Source organism: Phyllostomus hastatus, unplaced genomic scaffold, assembly GCF_019186645.2.
Source record: "Phyllostomus hastatus isolate PE091 unplaced genomic scaffold, TTU_PhHast_1.1 phas_contig_38, whole genome shotgun sequence".
Taxonomy (NCBI): Eukaryota; Metazoa; Chordata; class Mammalia; order Chiroptera; family Phyllostomidae; genus Phyllostomus; species Phyllostomus hastatus.
In genome coordinates this window covers 11,129,250-11,143,705 of record NW_025333869.1, presented here as the reverse complement: position 1 = coordinate 11,143,705, position 14,456 = coordinate 11,129,250, and the positions used below count along the sequence as shown (strand labels likewise).

Here is a 14,456-nt window from a genome sequence, read left to right as displayed (position 1 = left end):
TCTATTTCCTTTGCCAGATTGGGGAAGTTCTCCTTTATTATTTGTTCAAATAAGTTTTCCATTTGTTTCTCTTCCTCTTCCCCTTCTGGTACCCCTATAATTCGGATGCTAGAACATTTAAAGATGTCCTGGAGGTTCCTAAGCCTTTCCTCATTTTTTTGAAGTCTTATTTCTTCATTCTTTTCTGATTGTATGTTTTTTTCTTCCTCTGGTCCACTCCATTGATGTGAGACCCAGCTTTCATTCCATCACTATTGGTTCCTTGTGCATTTTCCTTCATTTCACTTATTGTAGCCTTCATTTTTTCATTTAATTTGTGACTACATTCAACCAATTCTGTGAACATCCTGATCACCAGTGCTTTGAACTGTGCACCTGATAGGTTGGCTATCTCTCTATCGCTTAAACGTACTGATGGTGAGGCTTTCATTCTGTTTGAGCCATCCTTTTTTTTTCCTTTGGTCTGGTCACACCTGTTATGTATGAGGGGCAGAGCCTTAAGTGTTCACCAGAGCGAGGCAACCCAGTCACTGGGTTGTGATTTTGTATGTGGGGGCAGGGTCCGAGAGGGAACAATGGTGCTTGCTCCGCTCTCCATCAGACCTCAGTGCCTTCCGCCGCTTCCCCCAAGCAAACTGGGCCTTTCTGGTGCCAATTCCTGTGTGGGTGGGCTTGTGCACGCCATGAGACTTTCCAAGGACCTCTCCTGTGAGACTGGGAGTCTCTCCCTGCACCTCAATTCTCACAAGTGTTTTCAACCAGTGTCCCAAGGCTCTATTTCCCAGCGCTGGGATCCTGGGTTGTGCGCAGTGCCTTGCTTCACAATCGCCGCCTCGCTGGGTCTGCCAGTTGCCACCCCTTGGCCAGGGTCTGCCAGCTGCAGTCTTGTGTGCCCCAGATGTCTTACATACCCGGTCCCAACGATCTCTGCTCTCCACACCCGGCTGCCCGACTCCACCCCTCCTACCAGTCTGGATGAAGGTGTCTATTTTAACTTCTTGGGTGTCTGACTTCCATACGGTTCAGTTTTCTGTCAGTTCTGGCTGTTATTCTATTTCTAAATTGTTGTTGTCCCTATCTTGGTTGTGAGAGGAGGCACAGGGTGTCTACCTATGCCTCCATCTTGGCCAGAAGTTCCCTAAGGAGATTTTGAGAATTAATTTTCAATATCATTCAGTCCTCTCTAAACTATGCCCTGAAATTTCTAGCCACATGAGACACAGTTCAGAGACACCCTGAACTGTGTCTCTGGCTATTCATCTAAGCAAGATTGCTGGGCTCTGTTTGGTGTCCCATTCCTTACTCCATAGTTTGAAATATGCCTTCTGGCAGACAGTTGTGAAGATCATAGGACTCAACTCCATTGTTTCCTTCCTTTCAAATATCATAGTTGTGTGTTGCCTGTAACTCGATGTCTGAAAGCAATTGTTTCATGTATTTTGTCCAGTTTTTGTTGTTTTTTTCTTTTGTGAGATGCTAAATCTGGTGCTTTTTATTCCCTAATGGCCTGAAATGGAAGTCTGTCATTCGTTTTGACAATTGCTTCTAGAATTTTTTCGAAATTTTATTTATTAATTTGAGAGTGAGAGAGAGAGAGAAGAAGGAAGGAAGGAAGGAAGGAAGGAAGGGAGGGAGGGAGGGAGGGAGGGAGAAAGACATCAATTTGTTATTCCACTTGTTTATGCATTCACTGGTTCATTCTTGCATGTGCCTTGATGACGATCAAACCAGCATTCTTGGTATATGGGGACAACACTCAAACCAAGTGATCTAACTTGCCAGGGCTGTTTGTTTGTTTGTTTGTTTGTTTGTTTTGCCATGCAGAAATACTTGAATATTATATAATTTATTGATGGACTTTTTATTCTATGACTTCTGAAGTTTGGAAAACTTTAAAATTAGAAATGACTTCTCCAGTCCAAATTTAGAGAGGCATTCTGGGCCATGTCCTCATGCTGACTCTAACCTTGTTTGTCATGACAGTCATGTCCATGTAAACTTGACTTGGACCTTTCTTTATTTCTTTTTTAAAATAAATCTATATAGTTTTATTAAGACAAAAACTGACAGTGTGGTATGAAGTTTACATTTAAACAAAGTTTTCCCAGAAACCTAACACATGCCTAAAAATATTTTACAGTGAAGTTCTAGATGCAGGACTGGATGATGTCAAGAACTGATGGATCTCATGAGCCAAGATAGCATTTTGGGTATTAGTTAATTCTTAGGATAAAAAGTTTTTTTTGTGTGTGTGTTTTTAAAGTGAACCACTGCCCCAGTATGAAAGTTTAATCTTCTCCTTGAGACCAGAGCTATTGAAATAATCCAACTCTTTAAGTGATTCAATGAACTTGTGCTGTCAGTGACTAAACTCTGCCACCAATGGTTTCAGAGTCCAAAGTTCAAAAAACAGAGAGGCACCAAGAGTTTTCTACCCTAAGAGCATGGGCTCTTCTCTTTACTCTCATGCCTCCTGTCACCCTCTTTCCCTCCCTAAAAAACTCAACCAGTAACTTGGATGGACAAGCTATTATTTATAGCATCATAATTGGAAAAGAAAGGGTCTTGTCAATTTCAAGAATTAGCACCTCTAAAACAGAATGGCCTGCCTATGTATATGCTCCAATAAAAGACTTGCCCTTCTCAACCAGTTTCAATCCCCAAAATGGCAGCTTTGGTAACTTATCAACTGGCTTAGTCCTTTGTTGGGAATAGCATTAAGTCCAGGCAGGGAACACCTTGGCTTGTAAGTTTCAGGCATTAGCTGCTTTTAAATAGTTCCTCACAGTCTTCAATTAGTTGGAAATGATGTTTTTAGAAAAGATAAAATATTCTGGATACAGAACCAAATCATTAATTATTTGTTCTATCCATTGTTTCATGATTTCCCCAACATGGACCCAAATTTTAACAAAAATAATCCTACCCATCTTCCTTCCTTCCCATTCCACCCCTTCCACCCCCAAATAATACACCAGTAATAGTAAAAAACTACACAAAAGCTATGCTGTAAAAATGCAGTTAACACTACTGGGAAGAAAGCTATGTGTTGTGGAGATGCTTTTTAAAGATCTACAGTATCTTTCTGCTCTCCCACACACCCATTCTGCAAGTTTTGTCCTTCACAGAAGGCCCTTTGCTTTTCTCAGCAAAGTGCAGAATGGGTTGCCTTGAAACATCCTCCTTCCTTTCTACTCAGATAGGTGTGCAAACTATACAATATGGAATGGCTTAAAAGCACTTGGGCTGCTGTAGGACACAGAAACTATACAGGCTCTTCAAAGGACATCTTCTCAAGCCACCTCTAGGGTGTCAAGACAAGTAGAACTCCTTCCCCACTCCACCTGAAACCCATAGTCAGATTTGACAGGGGCTAGTACTCAGGACAGCTAATTCTTGTCATCTTTTTTTGCCATCATCCTCCAAGGGAAAGGAATGCCACATCACCCTTTCCTCATAGAAGGATATGACAACCTGGGGGCACTTGACATTGGCTTCCTTAGCTGCGACCAGGTCAGCCTCATCAGGGTTTTTCCATTTCATCAGGAACATGAGTTCTGGACTGGAGTGTGTAGCTCCAATAATCCTCTCTGGCTCCAAACCCCAGGCAAAGCCTCGTGGCTTTTCTGACTCTTCTTTCTTCTTCGGTTTGCTCTCCTCTCCTTTATCTTCAGAATCAGAGTCGGCTTTGCACTTGCCTCCGTCTGATTTATCTGTCTCATGTGCTGCTTTCTGTGACTGTAGAAACTCAGCAACGAGGTCGGGGAAATCCAGGGTCTCTTCTGGCTCCCACATGTGGTCCTCATCTGAGAACCCCTTCCACTTGAGGAGGTACTCCACTTTGCCCTTTAACACTTGATGGTCAAGAACTTTTTCCACCATATATTCCTCTTCCTCTTCTAGCACCTGCTCTACTTTCTTCTTGTTTTGATCTTTCCCCATAGCACCCACCAGCTTTCCAGCATAAAGTGTGACACTGCTCAAAGCATTACCCAAGAGCACTAGAAGAATTGGGTCTGTACTACTGGCATGTGGTGTCAGGCGGGCGGGAGGAGTGGTGCCCAAAAAAGCAACAGACAGGTGGACATGATCAAGCCCCTCACTGAAGCAGCATCCCGCAGGCCCCAGCCAATAGCCCTCTCCTCTACCGAACATTGACTTGAACCCTTCCATCATCTCTTCAAGTTTGTTTTGCCAATCAGTGGAACTTTTATCTCCTATGTGTGAGTTGGGGTTAATTTGGCATTTTAGCTACATTTCCCTAAACAGTTATTTGTGGTGTAAGTTATATGCCCTGAATTCTTTTGTGGGTTTTTTTTTGTTGTTGTTGTTGTTTTGTGGGGTTTTTTTGTTATTGAAGGCCAGAGAAAGCTTTGGGAATTCCAATATTTTGTCTGTCAAAGTGTGTCTTTGTCATGAATGCCAAAAGCCTATGTTAAAATTCTAAGAGTTCTGAGACTTCTGACCAAGATGGAGGCGTAGGTAGACACATTGTATCTCCTCGCACAACCAAAATAAGGACAACAATTTAGAAGCAAAATAACAACCAGAACTGACAGAAAATTGAACTGTATGGAAGTCCTACAACCAAGGACTTGAAATAGACACATTCATCCAGACCAGTAGGAGGGGCAGAGTTGGTTGGCCAGGTGGAGAGGGGTTGCAGCAAAAAAAAAGTGGTGGCACTGGGCGTGCAAGGCAGCAGCTGACAAACCCTGGGCGTGCAGGCAGCAGCTGGCAGACCCCGGGTGCAGGGTGCAATGGGCAGACCCAGTGAGGTAGTGATTGTGAAGCGAGACACAGCATGCAAGGCAGCTGGCTGACTGGGCCAGTCCCACATTTGCACAAAGATAAACCAGGTGAAACTGGGGAGTGAGACAGACCACACAACCCAGCGTTCCAGCTCGGGGAAATAAAGCCTCAAAACACTGATTGAAAACACCTCTGGGGATTGAGGCACAGGGAGAGACTCCCAGCCTCACAGGAGAGTTCGTTGGAGAGACCCACAGGGTCCTAGAATATATGCAAGCCCAACCACATGGGAATCAGCACCAGAAAGGCCCAGTTTCCTTGGGGGAAGCAGCAGAAGGCACTGGAATCCAACAGAGAGCAGAGCAAGCACCATTGTTCCCTCTCGGACCCTGCCCCCACATACAAAATCACAACCCAGTGACTGGGTTGCCTCGCTCTGGTGAACACTTAAGGCTCTGCCCCTCATACATAACAGGTGTGACCAGACCAAAGGAAAAAAAAAGGATGGCTCAAACAGAATGAAAGCCTCACCATCAGTACGTTTAAGCGATAGAGAGATAGCCAACCTATCAGGTGCACAGTTCAAAGCACTGGTGATCAGGATGTTCACAGAATTGGTTGAATGTAGTCACAAATTAAATGAAAAAATGAAGGCTACAATAAGTGAAATGAAGGAAAATGCACAAGGAACCAATAGTGATGGAATGAAAGCTGGGTCTCACATCAATGGAGTGGACCAGAGGAAGAAAAAAACATACAATCAGAAAAGAATGAAGAAATAAGACTTCAAAAAAATGAGGAAAGGCTTAGGAACCTCCAGGACATCTTTAAATGTTCTAGCATCCGAATTATAGGGGTACCAGAAGGGGAAGAGGAAGAGAAACAAATGGAAAACTTATTTGAACAAATAATAAAGGAGAACTTCCCCAATCTGGCAAAGGAAATAGATCTCCAGGTTGTCCAGGAAGCTCAGAGAGTCCCAAAGAAGTTGGACCCAAGGAGGAACACACCAAGGCACATCATAATTACATTAGCCAAGGTAAAAATGAAGGAGAGAATCCTAGAAGCAGCAAGAGAGAAGGAGACAGTAACCTACAGAGGAGTTCCCATCAGACTGTCAGCTGATTTCTCAAAAGAGACCTTTCAGGCAAGAAAGGGCTGGGAAGAAGTATTCCAAATCATGAAAGGCAAGGACCTACATCCCAGATTGCTCTATCCAGAAAAGCTATCATTTAGAATGGAAGGGCAGATAAAGTGCTTCTCAGATAAGGCAAAGTTAAAGGAGTTCATCATCACCAAGCCCTTATTATATGAAATGTTAAAGGGACTTATCTAAGAAAAATAAGATAAAAAAACATGTACAGTAAAATGACAGCAAACTCACAATTATTAACAACCACACCTAAAACAAAAACAAAAACTAAGCAAACAACTAGAGCAGGAACAGAACCACAGAAATGGAGATCACATGGAGGGTTAGCAACAGGGGAGTGGGAGGAGGAGAGAGGGGAAAAAGGTACAGAGAATAAGTAGCATAGATGGTAGGTAGAAAATAGATGGGGGGAGGCAAGAATAGTATATAGGAAATGTAGAAGCTAAAGAACTTATGACACATGGACATGAACTAAAGGGGGTAATGTGGATGGGAGAGGGTGTGCAGGGTCAAGGGGAATGAAGGGGAGGAAATGGGATGACTGTAATAGCATAATCAATAAAATATATTTAAAAAAACCTGTAAGAGTTCTTTGATTATCTCTACCCATCTGACCTTAAGGCAGGATTGTGAAAAGGTCCTGGCTGACTATACTTGGAGGGCCAGAAGGTTAGTAGGAAGTGAACAGGGAAAAGCACAAAGATTAATATTTCAACACATGCTTCTGCCACACCATCTGTCTTCTGCATTTTCTTACTCATCAGCCCAATAACACCACCAAAAAAGAAAATAGTCAGATACTACTTGTTCTTCATTCTTGGGCTCACTGCCTCTTTAGGTAAGCTCACAAATGAACCTTTCCAAAAACTGGGTCTAAATATGGCTCAAGGGCTAGAGGAAGCTCACTATGGAGAATTCTTTTTGGGAACTGGAACAGGTAACCAACTGTAGTTTTGTAGCTTATTTGCAGGTTTTCCAAAATGTAATTCACCATATCAGGAGATCTGCATTATTTAGAATAGTTGTTTTACTAACACCTTCACCCATCTTTAAATCAACTCCCTCTTGGTGAACGTGGTTCTGTACTTTTCAGTATCATAAACAAAGTCTTTCTCACAGTCATCTATCAACGTTACGCCTTCAGTTTCTAGCAGAAGATTCCATTTATTGCTTCATAAATTATTTGTAATCAAGTTTTGCATTCTTTGTCTTATTTGGAATATCAATTGAATTCACCATTTTATATATCCTTTAAAATATTGAGTTGCTTTTCCTTCTGGTAAGCTTAATTTTTTTCTTACAGGGCACCACTATCCTTATTAGAAACAGTGGCCTGTTAGCAGGAAAGTGAAGTGGAAAGCTCGTCTCGAGCTTTGAAACAAATACACTGAGTACCCCATTATTAACAGATATAGTATTTCCTGGCTTGGTTGCACAGCCGTGGGACTTTCATGCAGAGAGTCCTGTGGCTGGACTCATAGAGTCTAAGGCAGTACTGGCCTTACCTCCCCCTTAGCACACCATACAGGCCAGCTAATTGCCCAGCCTCTCTCTGTAGTCCTGGGGTCAATAAAGTACAGCTTTACTACAGCCTGCTGCCCTTTTACAAATAAAGTTTTTTGTAACACAGACACTCATTCTTTGCTGTATTATCTTTGCTTTCATGCTACAGTAGCAGAGATGGGCAATTGCAACAGAGACCACCTGGCCCAAAAAACCTAAAATATTTACTAGTGTCCCTTTACAGAAAAAGTTTACTAATCCCTGTCCTAGAACACTGAAACTGTGAGGGAAGTTTGCTATGTCCTCTTTTCTAGGTTGTCCCAGAGAGCTAATTGGGCATCAAGGAGCCATGTGGGGTGTGATTGTTGTTCTCAGACCTTTTGGCTCCTATATCATGGCTGATTCCTGTTTCCTACTGGCTAACAAAGCACAGTGTCTTAGTTTGAGTAAGCCCAGAAGCAGATTCTGAGATAGGGATTTAAGTGAAAGTAGTTTATTTGAGAAGGGGTCCCTGGAAACCCTAGGAAGGGTATGGGAAAGTAAGATAGGGAAGAAAGTCAATACAGAGTATGTTATCAAGCAAGTTACTATTGTAGGCAACTAAAGGTCATGCTATGGAACTCTGGAAGCCAGTGTAGAACACCTGCTTCCATGTTACTCCACCTGAGGAGGGAGGGAGCAGGCGCATTTATGCACCAATTGCTGCTTGCATTTAAATAAAGGGCTACTACATGCAAGGATTAACCCTCTGTCTCTTCTGGACTGTTTTGAGATCAGAGTGGTCTCCAGCAGCTAGAGAGAGCTCTCAGGCAACACATACATACACAGACTCTAGAGAGAGAGGAAGGGGGAGAGAGAGAGAGAGAGAGAGAGAGAGAGAGAGAGAGAGAGAGAGAGAGAGAAACATCAGTCTGTTGCCTCCCACTACCTAGGTATGTGCTCTGACCAGGAATTAAACCCTCAACCTTTTGGAGTACAGGATGACACTACAACCAACTGAACCACCTCACCAAGGCTTACTGATCTACTCTTGATGGACTATATAGCAAATAATGCTACAAGGAAAATCCTTGTACATCTGCCTCTGCTTAGTTTGGCAAAGGTTTCCATGGGATAAATTTCAGAAGTGGAATTGCTTGATTTTAAAGAGTACACATTCAAAATTTTGAAACTATTACTGATTGAAAGAACTGAATAAAACTATATGCATAATCATAGAAAGTGAGGGCCAGTTACACCTCACTAACCCCGGGCATTTCCTAACCTTTTGTGAATTGTATTTTTCACATGTTTTCCCATTTTTTTAAATGGAAGTACTCATTTTTAATTTTATTTATATGAATTCTTTATGTATTAAAGATAATATACAAGGAAGATATGACAAAATCAACAGTAAACTCAGATGGAAAGACCAGACAAAACATCGCTTAAATTCATATGTGTTAAATTGATAAAGAAAACTCAGTGGTGCCAGGAAACCTACAGATTAAAAGTATTCTATAGGGCAGATGAGGGATAGATAAATTCCTAGGTCCCCCCAGATCCTCTCCTGGGACACACAGTTGCAGATAATACATCTATGGTGTGTGTATGTGTGTGTGTGTGTTGGAGAAAAGGGGTGGGGGGAACTGAACGGCCCCTCCTCCAAGATCAGCTTTCTGTGTGCAAAGCTGAAGCAAGTGTGCACCAAATCTGGTCAGTTATCAATTTGGGAATGAAATGACATATAATCTTTTTTAAAAAAGATTTTTATTTATTCATTTTTAGAGAGGGAAGGGAGGGAGAAGGAGAGAGAGAGAGAAACACAAATGTGCCGTTGCTGGGGACCGTGGCCTGCAACACAGGGAGGTGCCCTGACTGGGAATTGAACCTGTGATGCTTTGGTTCGCAGCCCACGTTCAATCCACTGAGCTATGCCAGCCAGGGAAATTTATATATAATCTGATTACCGAGTATGTTATCCCAAAGCCTGGGCCAAGTGACTTCCTCTTTCTTTCTTCCTTTCTCTTTTTCCTTCCTTCCTTCCTTCTTCCTTTCAGATTTTATCTATCTATTTTTAGTAGAGGGGAAGGGAGGGAGAGAGAGAGGGAGAGAAACACTGATGTATGACAGAAACATCCATTGGCTGCCTCTTGCACACCCCCAACTAGGGACCTAGCCTGCACCAATTCCTTAGGGCATGTGCCCTAATCAGGAATTGAACCAGTGATCTTTTGTGTTGCAGGGCGATGCCCAACCCCCTGACCCACATCAGCCAGGGATGTATTTCTTGATTTATTGCTGCAAGACTCTGTACTTTTAAAAAGTAATTGTTTAGAAGCAAACAGGGGCAAAGGCAGAAGGAAGGGCAGGAGCAGAAAAGCTTTATTCCCTTAATCCCCATAACCTCCTCTCAGGCACCCTCCTCTCCTCCCCTCATCATTATTCTAATAATTATCTGTTGTTTTGAAGTGAAATGTGTAAATAAAAGCATCTTTGGATGCAACTTAATTTATATATATATAATACGTTATTTAAATGAAAAGGTTGTACATGCTATACATGTAGCTTGGAGAAAAGGCTTTGTGCCTTTTTTGGAGTCGTCTTTGGGTTGAAGGGAACAATCTCTCTAAAAGGTGACCAGTTTGGGTGGGCAAATCTGGTTCTGTGACTGGACACTAGTGGAGGACAGTGTGAGGAGCAGCCCCCTTCCTGGCAAACCCTTGGGGCCCCCAAGAGCCCTTATCACCATTCACCTGCATTACTCGTAAATATAAAAGAAGGTATGGGAATATCTGCTTGAAATAATACACTGGGCCCTGGCCCACAGCTCCTGGCCCCCTTGCCGCTCAGTTCTTGTCGTTGGACTGGGCAGAAACAGGCGGCCCCTTCAGATGGTGGATACAGGTGGGCAAGAGTCCAGCAAAGCCCCTCAGGACTATTCCAGTGGTTTGAAGGGTTTAGTCGCAAACTGCAGGCAGTCTATCTCTCCTTGTGTTTTATTTTATGAAGCTGATTTTAGTTCAGTCACTAGGATGTGGGTTTCAACATCATTATGGGTTAACTTCTGAACAGACTATCTGGAAATAGGGGGTCTTTTTTTTACCTTTAAAAATATAATGAAAGTGTATCTACCAGATAGATATTAAACCATTTCTGTGTTGCTAAGCTCAGCCTATCAAATTTTACAGACACCATGGAGATGAATAGTTCTCCAAGGGCAATGATATTTTCTGGACCCTGCCCAGGCCTGATGCCAGGGAGTGGGTCCTCCTCTCCAGTGACCCATCTCCAGAAAGAAGACCAAGGCTGGTCTCAGACCAGCAGAGACATCAGAGGTTGTTCTTCTTGCTGTTGGGGTTATTTTTTCCTACCCTGTGGCTTCTGATTAACCTTTTTCATTTTTCAACATATTTGTGTACACGAAAAAACCCTTTTACAGACACAGTCACTGAGCCCCAAGAGCTGTTATACCTGGACCCAGGTCCTGTGGCAAGGTGGGACTGAGGGTGCTCTCCAGGGAGGCTCAGCAAGAGGACAGGGGGCCAGTTGTCTTCTATTTTTGCCTGGGGCTTCCAGCATTTTTCTAGTCATTTAACACTAGGGGCTTCTCCTCTGCCTCTGACCTAAGTGCTTCATGGAGACAAAGAGTGCCTTGGCAAGGATGTGCTGAAGCCTCTGTGCACAGAGGCCCAGCCTTCTGCCACCCCCAGTTCTCAGCTCCCAACCACTGCCCTCGTAGAGATTCTGGAAGCCCCCTCCTCTATCCCCACATCTGTGTGCTGTACCCTGGGAGCCAGTGCCATCACAGCCATCCTGTTCTAGAATAGCCAGTCCACAGATTTTACATCCAGGCTCAAATGCCGCCTCCTCCCTGGTACCATCAGTTGGAACCAGTTGTTGAAACAATTATATCTATTATTGGAGAAATTTACTAGTTACCCATGTGTTCATTTGTCCCACGGTGGGCTCCTGGAAGGCAGGAGCTATTTCTCATACCTCTTTGAACACCAAATCCCTGCAGAGGAAGGCCTCAGTGGTGCCCCCACTCCTTTTTGTGGCCAGTCTCTCTGAGAGCGCTGTTTCCTTTCTGAGGAGCTACAGTGTCACCCAGTGGCAGGATAGTTGTACTGATGCTGCTTGAAGAGGGTCCTTCCTCCCTACCCGATGCCGGTGGTAGCCACTTCCTGCAGGAGTTGAAGGCGACCAGCTTTCACCTTAGGGCCCTCCTGTACTCCACAGCTAGGGTCAAAATGGGAGTACAGCAGCAGAGAAGCGCACCCAGTGCCTTTGGGATCCTTGGGCACAGAGATTTGGCTCTACGTTCCTTTATCTGCCTGAGGCTCATGTGGTTCTCCCTGTCCTGCTGACCTTTCTCCCTTGCCAATCTATCCAAACTTCCAAAATTCAGCTCAGACACTTCCTTCTTCTGGCACTTCTCATATGCTTGCACCTGCAGATATCTAGTTTATGCAGCCTAGATTCACATCCCAGCTTTCCCCATTATCTGTTGTGAGACTTCAGGCAAGTTACTTAACTTTACTGGGCTCAGTTTGTCTATAAAACAGAGAATAACAATAGTACCTGCCTGGCTGGGCTGTGAGGAACAAATAAATCCATACAGGTTAAGTGTGGGCCAAGTAAAGGGCCTGTTTAGTTTGTACTATTATCCCTCAGCCAATTACAGTGCCTGGGACAACACAGCATCTACTCCATTTTATCCTCACAGTGATGGAGTATGGCAGGGACGCAGAGGTGCTGCACCTGCAAAATTCATGGGAACAGTCAGCCTTTGACTTTGGTCTTAGTCAGAAGAGGGGGCAGGGGAAGACCCCTATCCTAGTCCTGGCTGTGACACTTTCATTGTGTGGCCTTGGACTTGCCACACTGGTCTCTGGGCCTCAGTTTGCTCATGAGTAAGTCACGTGGGTTAGGCTGTACTGTTACAAAGCTGTGTTGACCCTCATGGGGCCCCAGGACTCCTGATTTCAGAAGAAGATGAGGTTTTCCCTCCCTAAACCTTCTCTACTCTCAAGCATTTTTCTTGAGTTGGCAGGAGTTTTAGTTATAGGATAAAGCTTCCCTGCTCAGGCAATAGATAGGACCTGTACTCCAGATAAGGAGTGCAGTTGGCCTTGAGAGAGGAAGGAACAGCTCTGGAACAAGGGATAAGGTTTATCTTTACAGGGTGAAGCCAAGAAGCAAGGATACATCTGGCCTGGGTTCAGATGGTGGGCAAGAGGGGACCCCACTGTTCAAAAAAGGGGATTGGGCTACCCCTGTGCACCAGAAAGAGTGAGGAGGGAGGGAACCAAAACACAAAATCAGCTTTCAGCTTTTGCATCCTGTGTCCAGCCAGCAAATATGTGACACTGCTATGGGACTAACTAGAAAGTCAAGTTAATAGAGTAGGTCTTCACCTGGGGAGTGGTAGGTCCTGCTCTCTAAGAAGAGTACCAAAATATCAAATGTGATGGTAGGGCTTCAAAGGTTAAAAGCATGTTCAATAAATCTAGGATTTTAATCAAATAAGCAATCAAATGTAAAGCTCAACTAATTCTCTAGGAGATGCCCAAAAGCTGGAGTGAGAGTGCTGTGCAGGGGCCTTGGTTAAAACGCTGAGAAGGGTTCCTCTAAAGGGTTTTGGTTGGGGTCCTGGACCCCTGAGTAGGTGTTGTCGGCTGTCCTCCTGGAGATTTTGCCAGTAGGCAGGTCATGCATGTGGGTCAGCAGGTGACATATTAGGGTCGCAACTTCTACCATTCTTTGAGGATTTAGTTCACCCCTAATACCAATGGCCCTTTCCACTATATTTGTGCTTTGCCTTAAAATTCTACTTCTGAGTGTCTCTCCTAAAGAAATAGCAGTAGATGTACACCAAGATTTATTCAAGGAGATTTATTATAGAATTCTTGACAACAATGCACAATTGAAGTAATAGAAGCAGTCACCAATAGGATACCGCAATAGATCCACAGAATGACATATTCAACAGATATTAAAATGGAGATATTTAAGAGTTGCATGAGAGTTTGCAGTATGACTTGGCATAGTGACTGGTGATTTTTATTAGCTTATTTTTACTTTTTTGCCTTTCCAAATTTTCAACCATAAAGATGTATGATTTTTGTAATTGGGCAAATAATTATTGAAGATAATTTATTTAAAGATAATTTATGGCAGTGTCCTTAGCAGTCTCTGAGATCAGTCTCTTGCTTCAAGAGTGTTTGAAAGGAACAGACCCAAGGATGTCCCTTCTTCTGGCCTCCAGCCACCCTCCAACCTCTTTTCTAGTCGCACCCTAAGAAACATCTTAGCCACACCTTGCCTCTGAGACCAGTCAACACTGTTTTTTCAGCTTAGTTCCTTGCTGAGCTATCATGAGCTCCCAAATTTGTCAGAATTATTCCACCAAGGTGGAGGCCATTGTCAACTTCCTGGTCAACCTGCGTCTATGGGCCTCCTACATCTACCTCTCCCTGGGCTTCTATTTCAACCTCAGCGATGTGGCTTTGGAGGGCACGGACCACTTTATTGGTGAGTTGGCTAAGGAGAAACATGAGGGCACAAAATGTCTCTTGAAGATGCAAACCCAGCACAGCAGCCACTGCACCCTCTTCAGGACTTACAGAAGCTGTCCCAAGATGACTGGGGTGAAACTTAGGATACATGGAAGCCTGCCTGGTCAAAGTGAAGAAACTGAATCAGATCCCTTTTGGATCTGCATGCCTTGGGTCCTGCCCACACAAACACCCATCTTTGTGACTTTCTGGAGAGCTCCTTTTTAGTTGAGGAGGTAAAACTCATCAAGAAGATAGGTGACCACCTGAGTAACTTAAGCAGGCTGGCTGTCCCCCAGGCTGTGCTGGGTGAGTATTCTTCAAAGGGCTCACCCTTAAGCACAACTAAGAGCCTTTAGAGCCCAGCAGCATTTGAGAGTCCCCTCTGCATCCCCCTGGTGTTGGGCTTCTGCCTGAGCCTCTTCTTGCAATCACTAGGCCTTTTAACCACCCTGGAGCCCTCTCCAATTCCATGGACTAATTTGAAACAATAAAGCTTTTTTTTTTTT

The 14,456-nt window shown here is 43.8% G+C and overlaps 1 protein-coding gene across 1 annotated transcript; it reads right to left on the bottom strand.

Annotated features, from left to right (window-relative positions):
- Positions 1 to 3,399: 3,399 nt before the first annotated feature.
- Positions 3,400 to 3,972, bottom strand: LOC123821142 (chromobox protein homolog 1-like). The gene has a single exon (XM_045842428.1). It carries the CDS (start codon positions 3,940 to 3,942, stop codon positions 3,400 to 3,402), a length of 543 nt encoding a protein of 180 aa, XP_045698384.1. The 5' UTR covers positions 3,943 to 3,972.
- Between the last annotated feature and the right edge of the window lie 10,484 nt (positions 3,973 to 14,456).

What these genes read in the sequence shown, in the direction of transcription:
- LOC123821142 (XM_045842428.1), bottom strand. Translation starts at nt 3,942, where the DNA reads ATGGGGAAAGATCAAAACAAGAAGAAAGTAGAGCAGGTGCTAGAAGAG.